This window comes from Bactrocera oleae, chromosome 5 (assembly GCF_042242935.1).
Source record: "Bactrocera oleae isolate idBacOlea1 chromosome 5, idBacOlea1, whole genome shotgun sequence".
Classification (NCBI taxonomy): Eukaryota; Metazoa; Arthropoda; class Insecta; order Diptera; family Tephritidae; genus Bactrocera; species Bactrocera oleae.
Window position 1 is genome coordinate 65,654,560 of NC_091539.1, and position 21,014 is coordinate 65,675,573.

The 21,014-nt window shown below is 32.9% G+C and overlaps 1 protein-coding gene across 4 annotated transcripts in view; it reads left to right on the forward strand.

The window, feature by feature from the left end:
• The window catches only part of Adar (Adenosine deaminase acting on RNA), a 129,486-nt gene that overhangs the window by 23,914 nt on the left and 84,558 nt on the right, over nucleotides 1-21,014 (forward strand). For 2 of the 4 annotated variants that reach the window (XM_036368655.2, XM_036368657.2), the window contains exon 1: nucleotides 16,148-16,578. The exons of the other annotated variants lie outside the window; for them this stretch is intronic. In XM_036368655.2, the coding sequence (XP_036224548.1) occupies nucleotides 16,423-16,578 (156 nt within the window). In that variant the 5' untranslated portion in view covers nucleotides 16,148-16,422. Of the gene's footprint in view, nucleotides 1-16,147; nucleotides 16,579-21,014 lie in introns of those variants that run through there. 4 annotated transcript variants of the gene reach the window in all.

The window sequence follows — 21,014 nt, forward strand, 5'->3', positions numbered from 1 at the left end:
AAACACTGGTATGTTAAAAAATGAGCTGAGAACAAAGAAAAAAAGAAAGTTTCCGAAGCTAACTGATTTGTATATAATTTTTATTTTTATTTTTATTTTTTTTTTATTTCTTATTTCATATTGAATATTCTTTGAAAAGTTTTTTCTATGATATTTACTTAACATATGCTCAGTACAATGCTGAGTAGAAGATATTTTCTAGCAAACGGTTAAGCATTCATCTATGCGAAGGCTTGAAATAGTGAGTTAAATTTTAATTGGTTTCTGTTGGCACTCTGTTCGTCTGCTCTGGCTTAATCAGGTTGCTTTCTTTCTGGAAATCATGAAAAATGCCTCGCAGATAATTTAACCAATTAAAAGGTTAGATTACTAAAAAAAAATCGATTTCGAAGTCGTTAAGTATGAAGTCGGCCTATGTTTCACCTATATAGGTTCTATAGAAAAGTATAAATATATGCATACTTCAAGCTGAGAGCAGACCAAGGTGCAAGTGATTTAATTTCGAAATTAAAAACGCATCCAAGTCTGTTCAATCGAGATTATTGTGCTGCCCAAGAAATAAAATAATTTCGCACAAAAGTATGCTATGCTTACAACAACAACAATATAGAAACTAAGGGCAAAAGTTATCTATCTAATGCTTTTAGCGAACTTTGCTGCCTTGTCTTACTTAAAGCCTCTCGTTGGGCAATAGTGCGCGTCATTTTTATACCACTTACCCAAATAATACTTTTTTTGCTTGAAAAAATCTTTCAATCAACGTGAAGCAGACACAAAACAAAATATTTTCATAATATGAAATTCGTGCTCCCAACTCCTAAAATTATATTATTTTTAACATCTTGTGGCAAAGAAATTAAAATTCTTACTTCCTGCACCTGGTCGTTGCTCCATTGTCTACTTAATTTGCCCACTTCACTTCACTTCGCTGCCAACTACACTCGCAATCATAAATATTTCGCAACCACGTCTTCACTGCTACTACTATTACTCTTACTAACAACTTCTGAGAAGCGCGCTTGCCGCTCGAGTTGAAGTCTTAATTTTCTTTTGCTGCCTTTGTTTGCGTTTAATCGCTTCTCTGTGAACTTTTTGTTGTTGTTTGTGCTTTTAATATGCTTTTCGCCAATTGTTTTGTGTGACTTTTTTCCACAGCTTTATTTTCTTTTCCATTTTATTTCGCTTCTTGTCAGTCATCGCTGTTTTAATTATGATTTTTTATGAAGTATGCTTTTTCACGTTGATTCTTCTTTGGCGTTCTATTTCGCCTCGCAGATTGGAGCAAACAATTTGATGCAGTCATCTGCTTAGATAATGGGTTGCTGGCAAATCGCATTGGTGTGCAGGCAATGATCACGGGGGCGAGGCGTACACACAACTCCTTTCAGCTTAATCACAAGGGAGGAAATGTTTCATAAATATATTTGTGTATTTGTGTATGTGTGTGCTTGTATTTATTTTTCACCACTTTGTGAAGCATACTTTTTGATGCATACACTCAGCTTCCTTGGCTGTGGTGTGAGCAAATGAAGAGCAGCTATAAAACTTCCGTTAGCGCTAAGCGGAGCAAACATTTACACACAAACATAAATAATTGCTGCCGATGTACAGATTCATAGGTATATTGACATATTTCTTCATTATAAATGTCGTGGTTGTTTTGCTTTTGTGTGCATATGCAACAGAGTTGAGCGTTGATTATACGAAGATTATTTCCAATGTTGCAAGATTTCTTCAACGAGTACCCACATTCTTACTCATTAAAGTGCTTGCAACAACCGCAACGACAGCAATGCCAGCAACCACAATAATAGTAATAACATCAATAACAACAACAAAAATGAAAAACAACAACAACAGCAACATCATTATCAAGCAATATGCAGCTTAGCTCTTTAGAAGTTAGAAAGGCTACTGTGTATGTGTGTGTGTGTGTATGTTTCTACATTTGCTTTTGTAAGCACTTTACTTGCTGCCTGAAAGTATGCTATGCGCCACAACAGAAATGCATAATTATGTTTGTGTGTATGATTTCGCAAACTTGTTTTTGAGTACCTAAGGAATAGTAGCATTGTCTGGAGGAGTTTTGTATAAATATTTATTTACTTATCTTTCTTTATGTTGCATGGTTCGAATTGTAATGATGCAACAATTTTTAAGTCACGTGTGGGCTGTCGTTGTAAGTATCCCTCGGGTGGAAATCTTAGAACTGTATGGTAAACACTTCAAGTAATTAAAATGTGTAAAAAAAATTTGTTTCGGAGTTGCCACTTATTTTTATAAAGTACTTAATATTTTGTTTCAGAGTTGCCACTTAATTTTATAATATACCTAATGTATAAAAATTGCTTTCTAACAAAATAATTTCAAATAGTTTCTCTACATAATCTTTACAAAAAATGTTAATATTATTATAAAAAAAATATTTATTTGCAAATAAAAATTCAAAAATAATTTCGATACCATATTTTTCAACTGCTTAATTATGTGAAAAGCTGCTAGAACTAGATTAGGCTTGAAGTCAGCAATCGCAAAAAAGACTGTAAATTTTGCATTGAGTGAATATTAGAGTTGCCACTTTTTTAAATTTGTATGAAAATTAAAGTATTGTTATTAAAGACAAAAAAATCATGTGGAAGCCAAAATGATTAGCAAAAATTTTATGCATATTGCTTTGAAAATCAGTCGAGTCTCAAATTATATAAAAATTATTCAAAAGGTTGCCATGTAATTTTAAATTAATTAATTTTTTTTTTTTTAAATAAAACTTTTTTAAGAATTAAATATTAATTTTAATAAAATTTGTGTTTTTATTATACAAGTTAATATAACTATAAATAATTTAGTACTATATTAGGTGGTAACCTCCTTAAATACAATAATGTAAAATAAAAAAAAAAATTATAAAAGTAAGCTTATTTAGTTTTTGCGTGTTTAGCGCTCAAATACAATACGAAACAATTATAAAAAGAAATCTTTTGAAAGAGGATTGCCATTTAATTTTTTTTTTAATAAAAAAAAAGATGTTTATGATTTTGTAATTTAACACATTCTATAAATATTTTTTTAATATGTTTCTGAAATTTTGAGGAAATATTTTTTAAGTCATAACCGAAATAACTTAAATAAGACTTTCGGCGTGAAATTTCGATTTCATATTTATAATCTCTTGCTATATTTATTTCGATATTTGTTCAACAAATTTAACGAATACATAAGCTGCTGATTACCATTCTCGAGATTTATAGAAATGTACATATGTGTGTGTATATAGCGAAAACTGCCCCGAATAAATGAATTGCCCCTGTGTAAAAATGTCCCTTATAAATTTTAATGTACTCATATGTATATTATATAAGTATGTACTTTTATTTGGTTTCTGTATATATGTAGGTGTGCCGGTGTGCTGTTTACGAAATTTCTTGCCAAATCGGGGCATGTATCTGAATATACTTTGGAAAAATTGCCCAAAGCAAAATTTGGAATGTGTGAAATCAGGCATTTTTGCTTCCGCTTACATACATAGTATATGGCACTTTCACCAACAAAACTGCGAAATTTCTATGGACGCCTAAATGTAGGCAAAGCCTAACGAAACATGAAATACCACATAAAAGTGTATATATGTTGCTATATTTGCATATACATATTTACAAAGCATAAATTTAGGCATACTTTACGCTTAGCAAACTATGCATAAAGCTAACAAGCAGAGACACACGCACACAGACACATGTACATAGACAACATTACATGCCTGTGTAGCTTTACATTTAGATTTCCTGCGCTTCATCACAAACTTGTTGGGCTATTGACCTGATTTGATGCTTTTTTCATTCTAATGTCTTTGCTGTGGTGTGCTGGAACTGTATATATACCATATGCATATATGTGTAGATGTGTGTATACATTATTGTGCCCATCATATCTTGCTTGCTCCTTGCCAAAGCCATACTTATCTATGAAAACATGCATACATACGCACAAATCTCATGAAGCATGCAATTACTTCGGTTGTACAAGTATGTCGCTAGCTGCTCGTGTAGCCGTGGCATGTGTCACAACAAGCATTTCTAGTTAGTTAATGGTAAGCGGGGCGTATGAGCAACATTATTACAAATTATCTCGTTAAGGTATACAAAGCAAATATGGCTACACTTGTAGTAATGGAGTAGTTGCTTTTGTTGCTGTTGTGGCGCATTTTCACTTTCAGCAAAATTAATTATCCATCAGAAGCGCACACACCAACACATAAATACATACATATATATATTCACACACACATATATGTTGCATTGACACCGAAATAAGCGCTCAATCTCATTATTAATTACACACACTAATGCTGTGGTCATGTTAATATGCTGTGTGTATCGTTAGTATTTCAAAATTACAAAATTACAACACACTATTCCATTACATTAAGTGCAACTCAGTATTTATGCGCAACACTCACGCAATTGTAATGCATTTAGTGTAAGAAAAACTTCTTGAACAAAAATAAATGGCAAAATTGAATTCCATTGTGTGCGCGAGCGTAAGCAGAGATTTTGAAAATTTCAAATTAATGAGAAAAGTTTGCTGTGTGTCTGCAACAGCGGTGATTGCGGTGGTCAAGTTGGCAGCTGCTTGCCATTTACTTCCATTTTGTACGATTTCTTTGCGTCTTACAACGGTAAAATATCTATTGAGGAATTGACCAGCGCACACAAGTGAATTGATTACCCCTGGCTACTTTCAAATGATCACTTATTATATTTTGCTTTCTGTGTGACCCCTGCAAGCTGAATGCTGTTTGCAATTTTCGGCAAACTCCATGAAATTGCGTTTCCATTGAATTTTGCTGATGCTTCTGCCTTAAACAAAAAGTGCTTTTGGTGTGGAAAGTTTTGTTGAAATTATGGCAATTTGCAGGGGTTTCTTCAAAATGGCTGTTAGGTGATTTTGTGGAAATTTTTATAATATTTATCTAGAGTGGTGTTAAGGTCTCTTAATGGAAGTTGTGTCGTTTTTGTAGGAAGTGAGGAAAATTTGCTTAATATTTTTACAATCATTAGGTTACTAGCTGTTTTGGAAGTTTTTTGGAAAGGCACAAGATTTTTATTAAACATTATTTTTTGTCAACAAATACAAGTAATATTATCTTTAAATTATTGATTAGTGGTTAAAATTTAGCAAAAAGCATAAAAGTTTCCTGCCCGTTCTCAAAAATAAGACAAAAGCTTTTTTTGTGTTCGTAAAGTCTCTACTACGTAGCTCGGTTGTTGTTGTTGTAGCGGCAGAAAGCATTCTTGATATAATTTGAAGGAATGTTGTTGAGTTGACTGTCTTTGGCCAGTTAAAAATCCGGGTTTGTTCCGGCCATCATGGGAACAGACTATGTAATTCTCTACGATTTTCGATAATAATTAATTTATTTGTCTTTGTTCGATCTAATCACATACTTACTTTTTTTTGAGAAATCTTCTAAAGATATGTACATTAGGGTGGAGCGAATTTTTTTTTTGGCTTAGCCTGGTGATAAAATCTCTAAATTTAAAAAAAAGAAAGTTTTTGGCCAAAAAAAAATTTTTTTGCCTATACGTAGTAGTTTCTGATTCCTTTTAGGTTTGCAGTTTTCGCTTTGAAACATTTTGCCACGCCCCTTTTTGGTTTGCCTTCATTAATATGCATCAAAAATTGTGCTGATTTTTGTTAACAATACCTGGAAAATTTGTTTTAACACGGTTATGTGGTTTCGAAGCTCAAAGGAAGCATACATCGGAGACACTCACATATTCACACAGATATGCAGACCATATTCCAGCTAATAATGTGGCTTATAAACTTATTTTATAGTCATAAGTATAGTATAAGTCACACTCTGCTGATTCGCTAAGCTTCTCCTTTTCACACTCCACCTTTCCTTCCACTTTCTTTCCAAATTGCTTCTTATTCTCTTGAAAATGTAGTGTCATTCGTATTTGTTGACAGCAAACACGCAGTGAATAAATGTTAAACAATTCAAAGTCGTCCCTCCCCGCGCTGGCTAGTAAGCCGGTAGATGTGCTGTTACTCATACGCAGCGCTCTTTTAATTTGCTGTTTTCATATTTACTTGCCTGTATAAATAATAAAGTTACGTATTTAACCACATACTCATACCTATATCTGTATATATGAATCGGTTTATAATTACTTTAAATTTTAATACATTTAATGCGGTTAATGCCGCTCATCGTTGTCATCTTTTATCGTTGTCATTTCTCAGCTGCAGGGAAGGGGGTTGTTTGTTCGTTACAACAAATATACATACATACATATTTACATATTTACTTAAGCGTATTTGTTGTTATTTCATGAAGTTCCGTTGAACGAGCGTTAAAGCGCAGTTCCTTCGACGAAGGTTGCGTATACGCCGTGTAGGTTGCTGTAAAAAACTTTTATGTAAACAAACTGTTTTGACATGTTGTTGTGTATTCCGGTCTTAAATGTAGCACGAGCGTTTTTTGTTGACGTTGTCATAATTGAAAAATGTATTATAATATTGTATTTGCATAGAGGACTGTTATTTTAGAGCGGAACGCATTAACTTTATTGTTTAGTTTACAATATATTACATATGTATTTTTCTTGATTCTGAATACTGCGGAAATCAAAATTCCATTTTCAAATAAAGTAGCAGAAAAAATTATACAATATGGAAATGAAAAGTATTGTAGAAATCTTTACTGAGTACATGTTTTAAAAAAAGTAGCCGCCTATCGCAAAATATTACAGACAAATGTGCAAATGACGTATCGTCGGAAAGTTTTTAGAATTTTAACATTTTCTAGAATAGCGTTGCCACCTATTGGAAAAGTAAAATTTAAAAATATAACGAAATGTAATGGGTTTCAAAAATCACTAAGAAAGTATACAGAAAGCGAAAGCTTAAATTTTGAGTTTTCGGATTAGAGTGGCCACCTAACAGAAAAGTAAAAATTAAAAAGTTACAGAACAGAGTATGATTAATTAATACAAATCTGGTGACTATATTTTTATTTAATTTTTTTTTTTTTAATTAGAGCTGCCACACATATAAAAAATTAAACTCAGCAAAATATTAAAAATTGTGTGTTACCCTAAATATTTCAGAAAAACTTTAAAAAAGTGTGATAAATTTTTAATTTCAATGTATTGATATGAATATAGAGTTACCATCTCTATATAAATTTAAAATTAATTTTTTTTTGTCAAAGTCAAAAGTATACAAATGTCATTTTTGTATATTAGAAATATAAATTCTAGTCATACGTGAAACATTTTCTTTACCAGTATTTACGCTTTGATAATTAAATTATATAACATACAATGCTTAATTTACATTACAAACATAATTGAGTCGACATTTAATGTCATCGGCTGTCACATAATAAAATTGTGAATGCCGCTGCAAAAAATTGAATATAAATAAAATTAAAAGAAAAATGAAAGTAATAAAATCTTATCAGTAAAATACCACCACACACACACACACACACAAAATTGTGAAACACTAATTTTGCTTCGCTGTCAGCTGTAATGGTGGAAATTAAAATAGTTTTAATTAAATTTCGCATGCAACTTGTACAAACACACCCAGTGCAAACCCTGTAGGAAAAACTGGCAACAACTGGTCTAAAATGTGGAGTTGAGTTGTGAGAATGTAAACTAAAAATTTTACTCAGTTTACTAGTACAAATATCAATATTTTGCAGAGAAGACTCAAAATAGTGAGGTTAGAAATTTATTATTTATGAGATTAGAATGAGCACAAGTCCTATCTGAGATCTTCTATAAATTACATGTTTATTTCTCCGCACTCTAAACACTTGTCTTTCGAAGAGTGAATATAATATATAAATATATCGTTAACATTCTTAATATCGTACAATGGAGGGTTTCTAATACTTCTGAATCGCTTACGATGGCTTGATGGTGAGTTATACCGAGAAGTTTTTGAGTTCAAAATTCATTCAATATTTTTATGTTGAGCCCATTTCTACTCAAAATGCTTTAAAATAAATTGTAAACGATAAAAAATTACGATTTTCATCCTTAAGTTCCACTTTCAACTAGTAGCAAACTATTCCGTAAAGATTTAGTTCACATATTTTTGAAATAAAAGTTTCCTGCATCATCTTTCTTGCGCCTCTCACTTACTCACTCATACAAATGCATATATGTGAGTATTGGCATCAGCGCGTGCATTTAAATTGCCACTTATTGCACTGTGGCAATGTGACTGTGACGTTTCAATGAATTCCGCAGCAGTGGGCGGAAAAAGTCAATTAAAACAACTCTGTACAACATGGCATGATAGTAAAATTTACTCTATAAATTAAAGCTTCGCCATTTGATGTAATGCTGCTGCAGAGCTTGAGTTTGTACAAAAAAGCACTAATAGAAACCCTTGATTGACTGTAAAACCAGAAACTGGTGGAAGTTAAAAATTATGTTGACATAAAAAATGCACCAACACAAACAGTCATACAACAGTATATATGTGTGCGTGCATATGCGTGTGATTAAAGTTAACGCCGCGTTGATGAGTGCTATCATCAAGCTCGTTTGTAATTAAGTGCCGGCGAACGGGCATACTAACGAGCGAGTGGCAAGCTTTGCTTAGCAAAAGCTCCGTTTAATTAAAGTAATGAGCTAGTGCTGTTGTTAATATGTTTTCTTTTTTTTCTACACTTGCAATGAGTGTTTACTTGCCACCTTTGAGTGAGATTAAGTGTTGCATTAACTTGAGTATCCACTATTTGGTTTTCAGTGCCTTTAAGTAGTGTTTGTGTATAGTTGTTAGTGTTGCGAACAAGTAGTGGCACAGGTCATTCCTTATGAATGCTGCTTTCAACTCTGAATCGGCTAATCAGAAAGGAAAACTTGTGACTAAAGCGTAAGTAAAATGCTGGATTAACCTTGAAGTATACTCTATAGACTCTTTATGAGTATCGGTTACCTGAAAGAGACCTTTATGTTCAAACAGCACGTCGGCTTCATTCTGCGTCTCCTTCTCTTTGTCGAGCAATCTATATTAAGTTTGTAACACCCGGATACGTTGAAGGCTCTAAACATGAAATTTTGCACAAGCCTCCACAAGAAGCTGCTGACTTGTCGGTATCGTCCATATCGGACCATTATAGCATGCAAACTGAGCGATCAAGATCAACATACCCTTTTTTTTTTTTACTTTTTATACCCTTTTATGCTAAAAGAAATGCACCTGCGAAGGGTATTAAATGTTCGGTGCAGCCAAATTTAACGTTTATTCTTCCTTTGCTAATCTTGCGGTGCGATCCGAGACTGTTTTTTAAGCCGATAGATGATAGCTATATATATTTAGGCGCTCAAAAAAACAGTTAATAGTGTAGCATACCTTTTGGCGTTGCAGAAAATGTTTCTTTTTGAACCATGTTTTTTTGATATTCCAATATTTTAGGACTACATACTGAATACTACGGACTGAAAGTATTTTGTACACGCTTCAATTACCCTTGAAGATTCGTGTTTATAAAATAAAATTAAATGTCAATCAATGCTCTAAGTATGTGAAGGCTACGTCTAATTGTTCGTATGTCCAAATGTGTTTATAAAATGTGCAGAATATATAACGAGAGAATGCAACAACTTCTCGACGTAAGTGGCACATGCGGGCAAAGTATACAAATGTCTGTATATATATATATATATATAAATACATACGTCTTTGACAATATTTCTCGAAACGTGTGTGCTGGCGATTGGAGTGTGTAAAAGTTTTAATGTTGCAAAAAATTAGGTTTTCTCTCCTCAAACGCACTCCTCGTACAAACTTACTACTCGTACATGCTTATATGTTTTTAGATGTAATATTGATATTTTTATTGTTATGTTTTCACTTCTTGTTAAAGGCTCAGTAGTTATCTTGCACTGGCAGTAGTTGTCTGGCACTTCTATAGGTCCCTTGAGCTTGCATTGCTCTTCTCACTAGAAGATGTACAAATGCAATGCGCGGTTTGTATGTGTGCTGTCGGCATAAAATATATACTCTATAAAATATTTCTAAATTATTGATAATAAGAAACTACAAGGGCCGGAAGTGCTATGACTAAAAGATTTGAAAAGATTTACCACAAATTAAACAAAAAATAAATAAACAGCGAAGAAATGAGTGAGTGGTAAAAGTTCAACCCGTATGAGCTAGTGTTGTGGTTCAAGCTATTTTTTAAAATAATTTTTTTTAAGAAATTGTCGATTTTTTTCTTTCTTTCATTGCATTATAGATAATTTAAATTACTCTCATAATATCATTTACCCTTATTGTAGGCAATATATTTGTTAGTTTAGTACATACAAAAAAGTTAATTAATTAAATATCTAGCTGTTGAAAGTGCTGAGCTCCGGCCTAGAGAAGCATTATCCTTTTATATAAATTTTTAGCATTAAAATTCATTACTAAATATGCCAAAAATACTTTATTAGGTATGTCTCTTGGCTAAAGCATAGATTAAGTATTGCACTTAAATGTAGGCAATTTTTTTCTATTGTGCTGATTTTACTTTTTAAAGAATATGTAATGAAAATTTTATAAAATTTGTTTCATATATATTTGAATTCATTCGTTTCGTTCTCCAATTAGGATTTCTTTATCTATTAAATAAACTTTTTGCATTTAATGTACCATTAAGATTTTAATTTTAATAAATATTCGAACCACCTCACCTCACCGCTTCACGTGACCTAATAATGCCGACAAGTCACAAACCTATTTTAACAAGTGCTTTAATTAGCTTCATTATTTATTAACGATTAATAGCTAATTTTATTTCGCTGTACCGACAAATTTAAAAATCATGTTGAGTTCAGTAGGCTCAACATATACATACATCACATTTTCAATATAAAAATGGCGTCAAACCGCTATGTTCAATTGTATAAGTCTTAAATGACGGCGTTGATTGAAACTTTTGTGTTTTCTATGTAGTATGAATGTTTTGAAAAAATGTTTCGATGGTAAATTTGGGCACGAAATTAAGTATGGTGACAGAAAAAGTATGGCAGATGCTGAGAAATATTAATTTCGGAGTCAATCGTTGTTTCTTTGTCATAATCATTGTTAGATTGTATGCGAGCGTCCAACGTTTTAAAAATATTTACTAGTTTAAAAAACAACGGCACTGTTTTCTAAAACACTGTAAAGTACTGATTTATTGCTCCATAACGCAGCCTAGCGACCGCTCCCGCTGTTAGAGTGGTGAAGGTAAATTGTAAATTTTCGTTTCGGTAAATTTTTAAAAAATATTGAAAACTCTTCTACTAGAATGTTCACGGAAGGATCTTATGGCATCAAAAATAATTGATTACTTATTTATGAATAATTCTATTCCAGCGTTAACTAAAGGTGATCTAGTCGCGAACGTTGTTTCCATCACATACATTTAATTACAAAAAATTCAAATTTTTTCAAATTTACTTCATAAATATGACTTTTTTAAATAACTCTACGGCAGCGCCATCCAGCGGCACTTATAATGTAATCTAATCTGTTGTATATACCTATATAGGTATATAGTTAAGTTTTATCAAAATTTTTATATATAAAACTGAAATAAATTTCAAAAACAATGCAAATCCACCATTTCAGTTTTCCATGTGATAGTTCTTCCCCCAAATTGTCACACTTTGTTGTGACTGCTGTCATGACGCTTGCAAATATTTATTTACAATTAATTATAATTTTTCTTGCTTGCTTAGGGATTATGTTGCATACCCTGCTTGCCACACTCCACGAAATGAAATTGTTATTTTATCGCTCTACCCACAAAATAAATTGTAAATATTGTGATATGAGTTTTCGAAATTTGATAATGGTCAATTTTCTGTATCACACCTATATTTAAATTTTTGTTTTAGAAATTTTCCATTTGTGTGAATATTTTATCACACACTAAAAATTGTATGAGCGCAAAAAACACCAGCATTTCTAACTAGTTGTAGTTTAAATAAATATTTAGTTATTTAGCTCTAATATTGGCACAGCGTTCGCTTGTATTACAATAGCAGCGCATAAGTGTGCTGGTGCGACATGACGTATGAGTGACATATTCATTTTGGAATAAAATAAATTGTTTCGATTTATTCGTAATTTTGTTGCGCGGGTGTTATGCGTGTTAACAAACTAAAAATGTATGTGAATACTCACACATATATATATACAGTTATTTAAGCAACTACTTACATATGCATATAGCAAACAAATATTAGGAAAACATACTTCTTTTTTTAGTTGCTACTGTATTTATTTATATATTTTTATTTATAACATCATGTAAAGCTATATATAAGCATATATATGGTAATATATCGCCATATTTGTGTGTTCAAGTGTTTTCTAAAAGCTTTTTAAGTAAGCTGCACGCAATCGAAAATGTATTGCGGGTAATTTGCCAACACGCATGTGTTTCTGCTGTTTTATTTGCTTTATGCTCTCTAAATCGCTCAAAAAACTCTAAAAATTGTTTAATACATGCAGCTCTGCACTCACACACATACCGACACATGTAAACTTTTGTTATTATATTGTGCAATAAAACAAAATTAATTGAATTTACACATTTTGCGGATGTAATCCATTGACTACCGTGGTAATCTGCGAAATGTGAATGGAATATGTGCGCATACATTATGTATAAATATATTACAGCCCGCTTATGTAATTAAAACATTTGATTTATCAGCAAATTAGAAAGGCAGTAGAATTTTTAAAATTAAAACTAAAATCCTTTGTTCGTGAATTTTTGCATTATTATTGGACAAGTATATACATATATATTTATAATTTTAATTTTAATAAAAGAAGTCAATATTACTGTTTCATTAGATCTATTGTGTGGAGACCAATCACTTGCTTTGACGTATTGTATAATAGGTATAATATTTTTATATATTAAACTTTATCAATTGTTTATAATTTTAAATATATGTATACTATTTTAAGAATACACAGTAATAAAATGCTGTTATGTTGTACAACCAATTTCATTAAGGAAGGAAAATATCGGTCTACCTGTTCTATATGTTATTGAAATTCGAAAATAATTTTCCCCAACTTTGATACTTGCAAGTATCATAATGTATAAAATGTTCAGTTACACCCGAACTTAGCTCTTTCTTACTTAATTTTTGTTTTCATTTTTATATTTTTAATCCTTGCTTTTATTTGAAATATTTTTGTACATAAAGTTCATGTGATTGAAGTTTTATTTTTAATTTTTATTTTTTGTTTCAATTTTTTTTATTTCTGTTTATATTAATTTCTTTTTATTTTTTTTAAATCGTTTGTTTTTGTAATTTAAACATTTTTTTTAAATTAATTTAATTTTTAATTCTTTACATACCCGTTTTCAAATGTTTAAATTAATATGTGTTTTTATTTCTTTTATTATGCATTTACATTTTATTATTTTTATTTTCTTTTTGTTTTAATATTTTTATTATGTTGTTTTTTTTCAATATTTAATTAAATTTTCAAACGTTTATATGTAGCGGCACTTTAAAGATATTTATGTAAACTTTCAAAAAGTTCTTAAAAGTGCTTTTGTTTTGCAAATATTGCATTAACCAATCAGTATATGTGATAACAAGCGAAGTTTTAGTAAACAGCAAAAGATGTTCATGAAATAATCAATTTTAACTGTTACTCGTCCATGGTACCGCCTTTCTTCTAAGCCTATAACGATAGTCTGTCATATATGGTACTTACACTCACATTTACCGACAATAGCAGTCGTGTATAGTAGCTTATACAAAATATGAGATTTCATCATTTAATTTGTTTTCATTTAAAACTTTAGAAAAATTACGCATCCCGCTTCGTCTATGCAAACCAACTCAAATTAACTAAATTGCGAGCCTCCCTACTCCGTGGCAACACACGCGCAGTGAAACTATGACTGAAGATTCGAAAATAAGATAAATGTCCATTGGAGTTGGAATTCGCAAGGAGTGCGCACATTTGCAATTTATGTTTCACGCACTGCTGCCTAAGCGATGCGAATGAACTTCCACGAAAATTTAATGAATGCATGCATTTGCTTTAACGGCTAGAGTTGCCACTGTGAGATATTTAAAAATAAAATTTTACGAATTTTCTAAAATAAAATGCTGTATATAAAGTAAAAAATACTCTGAAAAAGATGTGTTGAAGTTTAAGTTTCAAATTTAATACTGAGTTAAAATTTATTGTAAATTAAAAGTTTTTTCATATAAAATTGGTCGTTAGGTATACTTACTTTTTATGAATAAAACAATTTTTATACTTCATTTATTATAGTGCTTTGGTTGAAATTCTTGAAAGTGCTAATTATCTTGTCAGAAGGTATTCTCATCTCTTGTAGTTTCCGTCTCTTCGTGTGAAATATGATTGAATGCCTCCATTTCAACTTCAATTGTCAAAATTTCAAAATCCCATCCTAATGACAGTTCAGGGCACATAGAAATGTTGCATTGTGCTCGCAAGTTTCTCTCAAAGTTTTAAGTTGCTAAAAACGTTTTCATTCCGATAAAGTCTGATCGCCTTCTACACTATGCTCTGTCAGTATCGCTAAATCTACGATTTAGTTCTTCAACGGCTCACCTATGTACGCACTGACATTTAACGGTTTATTTAAAAAAAAAAATATTTGCTTAAACATTTTAAACAGTCTATAAATGCGATTTTTGGTAGTAGTTCGATACTAGCGACATCTGCCGGGCTCGACACACCAATTTTCTGTAATACTATTTGGAGAATTTCAATTTTATCAAGTTTACAGCAATTTTTTTTTTTAAATAAAACTTTAATTTCTTATAAATGTATTATTTTTTTCAAACAAAAGGTTTTATTCTATTTTTTTCTATTGTAAATATGTATTGTATCTAAAGCCCTATATCGCTTTATCGTCACTATTATCACAAATTTCACTTCCGTTATATTTTAAAATTTTTTGCGATTTTAGCATACATTCGTGTTAACTAAATCACATACACTACAATTTACAACATTATAATATTACAACAACAATTACAACGACCGCAAATCAAAAAGGCGCGCACACGTAAAGGTGCAACTCGATTGCCGCCTTTGTTTTTGTTTTTATAGCATTTTGTTGTTGTTGCAGCACAGCTGTTGCACGCTCATCAGCGTGTTTTTTATCTTTCATCTAATGTCGCCAAATATTTTCGTATTGAATTCGAAGGCAAAAAGTCAAATAAGAAACACAACAACAACAGCAACATTTGCGAAACTTTTTGCTTGCATTTCTGTTTTTTTTTTTCTAACTATAAATTTTTTATTTGCGCAAAAACACGTAGCAACGCAATGTGCTGCCCTTTGCAGCCGCGATGAGGTGCAGACTGACGCTCACTAATTTCACTTACATTTAATAAATTGCGAATTCGAATTTCAAATGAAGAAGTAAATTTGCACTAATAAAGCAATGCGAAGCGCACAAATGCAACAACTGTCAAACGGCAAAACGTCTGGGCGGGGACGCAACGACTAACAGGGCTGCATTGCGGCGGCTGGCGGAGGCTGATGCCGAGCGCGACGTGCGGCGCACTTTTAATTATCTGCATTAATATTTATTTATAACGTTTTTGATATTTGGGATGATTTGTGTTTTCTGGCGGTTTTTCTTATTTTTTTTAATTGAAAAAAAAAATTTTTTTTTGTTTTAAATTTTTTTTTTATAATTTTATTTAAAATTTTTTTTTTGTTTTATTTTTAATTTTTTTTAATTGTATTTTTTTTTTTTTGTTGATGTCTTCGCCTTTTAGAAATCATCTAATAATAACGCACCGTTTTGATGATTTTTTATGGGCAACTGCAAATGCCGTGGCGGTGCGGCAGCTGCGCTACCTGCAACACCGACACTTCGCGCGCGCTTGTGTCAGACGGGAACAGTTGGCGCTGCCAGTTTCCCAAGGCGCTACGCAACGCTGGTCCACGGCGGCTGAGAATTCGCTGTCTGTCCCTGCTTTTCGTGCTTGTTGTGGACATTGTCGCTGCTGCTGTTGTTATTTTTGTTGCAATACAAACTGTTAGCTGTGATCTGCTGGCTGTTGCCACTAATTGCCAATTTGATCACTCAATGTTTGAACGAATTTTCACTTAGTTTCAGTTGCATTTTGCATCTGCAGCATTCTCATTGCGGCAATTAGTAATATTTTCGTTGCACACGCGCGCGCATATCAAAGAAATTTATTTAGTTTTTGTTTCTCACAATTTCAGTAAAATATTTGATTTATGTGTGTGTGTGTTCGTTTCGCCTGATTCGTTACGGCCCATTTATTTAATTGTGCCACAATTAGTGCTTAATTGTTGCAGTAATTTAGTCGGTGTTACGATTTTTACTCTCCCGTCTACCGTGCTCCGCTCTTCGAGTGACGTGCGTTTAAAATGTTCGATCCCAAATATAGTTTCAAAAGACGGCCGGCCGATGTGTTTCAACTTATGTATCCCAGTTATTTTCGTAAGCGTAATTATAACAACAACGATTCGTATGCACGATTACCGGGACCACGTCCGACCATCTATCGGCGGCGTTTTGTGAGAGTAAGTGTTGGATTCCAACTAAATGGCATTATATCATAATACAAGCATTAATTATAGATAGATTTAGAAATTCAAAGTATGTGGGGAGAATGTTAAATTTAAATATTATTTTTTTCACGTTTTGAGAAAATTGAAAATATGGCGAATAATTACTTTGAGGAAAATTTTTATTTTCAATAGCATAACAAAGAAGAAATACTTTTTGTAAAACAATTTTTATTTTTTATTCAGTCTTATGCAATCTTTGTTTAGAGCTCTCAAAAATAAAATCCAAAAATCAATAAGGGTGCTCTTTTCAGACATGTACAAGCGACTTCACTTAACCTCTCAAAAAATAGTCCAACCAAAGTTTCCTTCAATAAAGTGATTGTTTCGTTGGCGGTATTCCAAGTAGTGTCGTCTTGTTGGAACCAAAGTTGGTGCACATTTACATCCTTCAATCCAGGCGGGAAAAAGTGATTAATCATGGCTCTATAGCGTTCCTCATCGACTGTAATATTTGCTTGTTTAGGTTAATTATGTAATTTTTACACAGGTGGCAACATCAATTAACTTCAATTGTAATTGTTTTAAAACGAAAAACTTTTAAACTATTAAAATTTTATATAAATTTCATCATTAATCACTTTAATTTAACTTTTTAGAAAGGTGAAAACTCTATATACTTAGTCCTGCCATAATTTCTGTTACAAGTTTAGGCTATTATAAAAATTAAATTATAATTCATTTTTGATAAACTTAATTTTAATTAAAAATGCGCATATTAGATGTTTGTTGAACAAAATTTTAGTCGAAATAGTTACCATTTGATTTCACACAAGCCCTCAAACTATACGACCATTGATCAAAAGCAGTACGCACAGCTTCTATTGGTATTGATGAAGCTGCTTGAGCCAAAGATTTTTTGAGATTGACCAAATTTTTATGGGATATTCTCCAGGCCATGTTCTCTTAGCCTGACCATCAACTTTAGTCCAATGAATGCATATCTAGACTTCCAGACAACTAGTGATCTGCAGCTATGAAACCAGGAATATTGCTTTTAAGCCACTGGGTGATTTTGCCTTGTGTGCTGGAGCAGAAACGTCCCGAAAGATTAAATGCGTTTCATCGACGAGAGCATTGCTTAACTTTTTAACTACGCCTTCTTAACCTTTCCGCTGGTAAACTTTTGCCCTAGTTTAACCCCTTTTTCGCAGAAGTGAAGAGTTGTAATGTCTCTACTGGAGATTTCACACCAAACCATTACAGCAGCTGAATGGCGACCACATTGAACCCTTCGAATAGCATTTTTTGCGCCTTTGGCAATAAAATCTACTTTTTTTATTATAACAAAAAAGCTTTTTTAATAAAGCTTCTGTTTGACTGTGATGAAAATTTTTCACATAAAGAATGTATGGTCTGCCAATAATAATAAGCAATTGTTCCAGCGGCTTTTTCACACAGCATTTCCACACATTTTTACTTCAGCATCATAAAATTTTCGAGCAAAAAACAAAAGCTTAAATAAAGCTATGTATTCGGTGCTTTGCTTTCATTATTATTCCTACACTATTTGTGTATATTTTTTATTTTTCCCCTAAACTGACGCTTACATTTTTTAACTCTTGCGCTACCCACGAATTTATTATGGCAATTATAATTTTAATTTATTTTAAATTTCCAAACATAACTTTAGTTACGACTCAATTATGGATAAATGCGCTTTTTACGCCATTTGCAATCTTCACACTTTTGGCCTTGTTTACTGCCATTTTTTCGACGCGTTTCCTTCAGCACCGCACGTTGCGCATCATGCAACGGCGCTTTACGTGCAAACGACATTTAAATTTTCATTAAACAAACAAAAGAGATTTTTCGCCACGTTGCCGAGCTTGAAAGCGACAAAAATGCCCGTGAAACGAGAAAGGACGGTGAAAGACAGGCTTCGCAGTCGACCGCCCGGAGTGAAAGCGGTTTTTTTTTTATTTGCTGCGTCGGTCGAGGGAACGACAAGACAACGACAGGAAAGAGAGAGCGAGAGGGGGCGCTGTGCTGCGGCCGGCGATCGCTTTGTCGGTTTAGCAGCTTGCATGCGAACTATCTATCTGTCCGTGGTATGAACTTGCACACACACAAATACTCGCAAACTGGCTTTTTGCCTTAACGCGCGCCGCTGCATCACCCAGCTCACATCCTATTTGAGTTTTACCTGAAAAAAGTGCACCCTGTGTGCATGACAAAGGCTGATTTATAAAGTTGCAGCCATGTTGCACGTTCGCCACTTGTTAGCGTACGCCTTTTTCCATTTTCATAACTTGCAAATACAATTCATACATTCATAACTTAGTACAAGGGTGAGGTGTATGCTGTTGCGTGGTGGAGGGTGGGGAATTGAAAAGTTTCTTTAGCACCAAATAAATGGCAAGCAGTCGAGTGTTTTGGCGGGGAAGCATGCATGTTGCAAGTTATTGCGCGGCAAAATAGTAACGAAATGACTGTGCCAAATTCGCTTAGCACAACAACAACGGCAAAGACAAGCAAGCGCGTGCTTTGTTCGACTGTCATAATTCAGCGAACCCTGGCAGTAGCGCGTGCAACGGAAGTGCACACCGCAGTTGCACACATGAGTTGGGCTTAGCACCCGGTGGCACAATAAATTTTTGGCATGTTTTTTAAATATTTTTTCGCGCTTTCATTTCAGTTTTATAAATTTTCATTTTTTAAAATTTTTTTTTAAATGTAATTTTTCGTGTTTTTTTTGGCGGTTGTGTTGCTCCAGCCGACTTAGCGCGTTGTTTTGTAGAATGGCAATGTTGCCGAAATGCATAAGTGCCATTAGTTGCCTGCATTCTGCGCGATTTTCTCACTGGGCGTTGATTTATACGCCGCACACTCGTAAAGTTAATGACTCACACGCAAGCCAACCCAAAGCGGTCTTCCGGTTTTGGGCGCGTGTGGTGTGAGCTTAAGAGTTTGTTAAAAGCTCGCAGCTCCTTGCTAACTGTGGGTGTTACCAGCTGCGGTGTTCTTCGGCCGCTTCCACTCGTTCTTTGGTTTAGCCGATTTGATCTACATAATAAACTGGCGATAATTTAACTTTGTCAATGAAAACATATGCGAGTTTCCGCAGCAAATGCGCTCTCAAACTCCAAAAATTATTATATTTATTTTTAAATTATTTTTTTATGATTTTCGTCAAAGTTTTTCACCCTCGCTAATATGAAATGATTTTAATTTACGACAAGCTTGTTATTTTCCATAAAAGGCGATCGTTTAGCAACCGAAATTGCAAATTCATACTCGAAATCTAAAACTAGCGCACGTTTTGAAGTGTTTTCGAAGCGTACGTCTCTCCCACCTGCTTTGACAACACGTACAGTGGTTCTTTGTTGTCGTATTACTTCTGGCAAGTCATTCCTGCTGCAATCGAGGCCGTCGTTCAGTGCTCAGTGTTGCATGGCATTGTTTATTTGCAATAATTTCATTTGCGTGAAGGCAATCAAATGCACAATTTATCGCTTAGTTTTTGATTAGCTTTAAATAATGTTTTTATTTAATTCAAAAGAACATGAGTCGTTAAAGAAAAAAACGCGTTCCTCCTCGAGTAAAACAGTTCTGCAGGAAAACCAATTATTTACTAGTTGACAGGTGCTGCTTACTTGCCACTTGAAGGGGCATAAATAGTACGGAATGTGGTTTACAATATTGAAGTCGTTAAAAACGAGAATATAGTAATATAGTAAATATAGTATGAGTAATTGTATTTATTGTTCTTTTGTAGAATGAGAAATCAGTTAGACTAAACGTTAAAAGTGGCTAGTCTAGAGCCATTAAAATTGCCTAAATTTTACAATTTATTTTGCCAGTAAGAAAAGAATTTCTCTCCCTCAAACTGTTAAAAATATATTTCAGTGCACAAAAAATTTGAATATGAATATTTTGTTACGAAAGGGCGGCTACTAGTCCAAGCTTTGGAATCACTTTTCTCCAGAAAGCTTCAATGGTTGACGGTGGTTGCTCGAGGAAGGAACGCGTACTATCTAAACAAAATAAAAAAGCGTGATCTTAAACTTTATAAGTATAAACTGTGTTTTTCGCTACACCGCAGTTTGGGAAAATTGTCGGTAAAAATTAAAGTTTTGGCCGAAATAATGAGCAGTAAATAATTCATAAAAAAGTTGCAATAATAACGAAAAAATCGTTTGTGGTTAACTAGATAATATTAATATGAAGGTACAGTTCAAATTTTAAGAGAATACGTGCAATAGTATCCGAGTACCATACTCGCCCGATTTAAAAAAAAAAACAAAAAAAAAATTAACGTGCTAAAGCTAACTGACCGCATGACTAAACACAACTGAGGATCGGTTTCAGCAACAACAAAGTACTACAGTTATATTTAGTTGAAGGGTGTTTGTAGATACCTATTTCATAGAAATGCTTTGTTTTCTCTC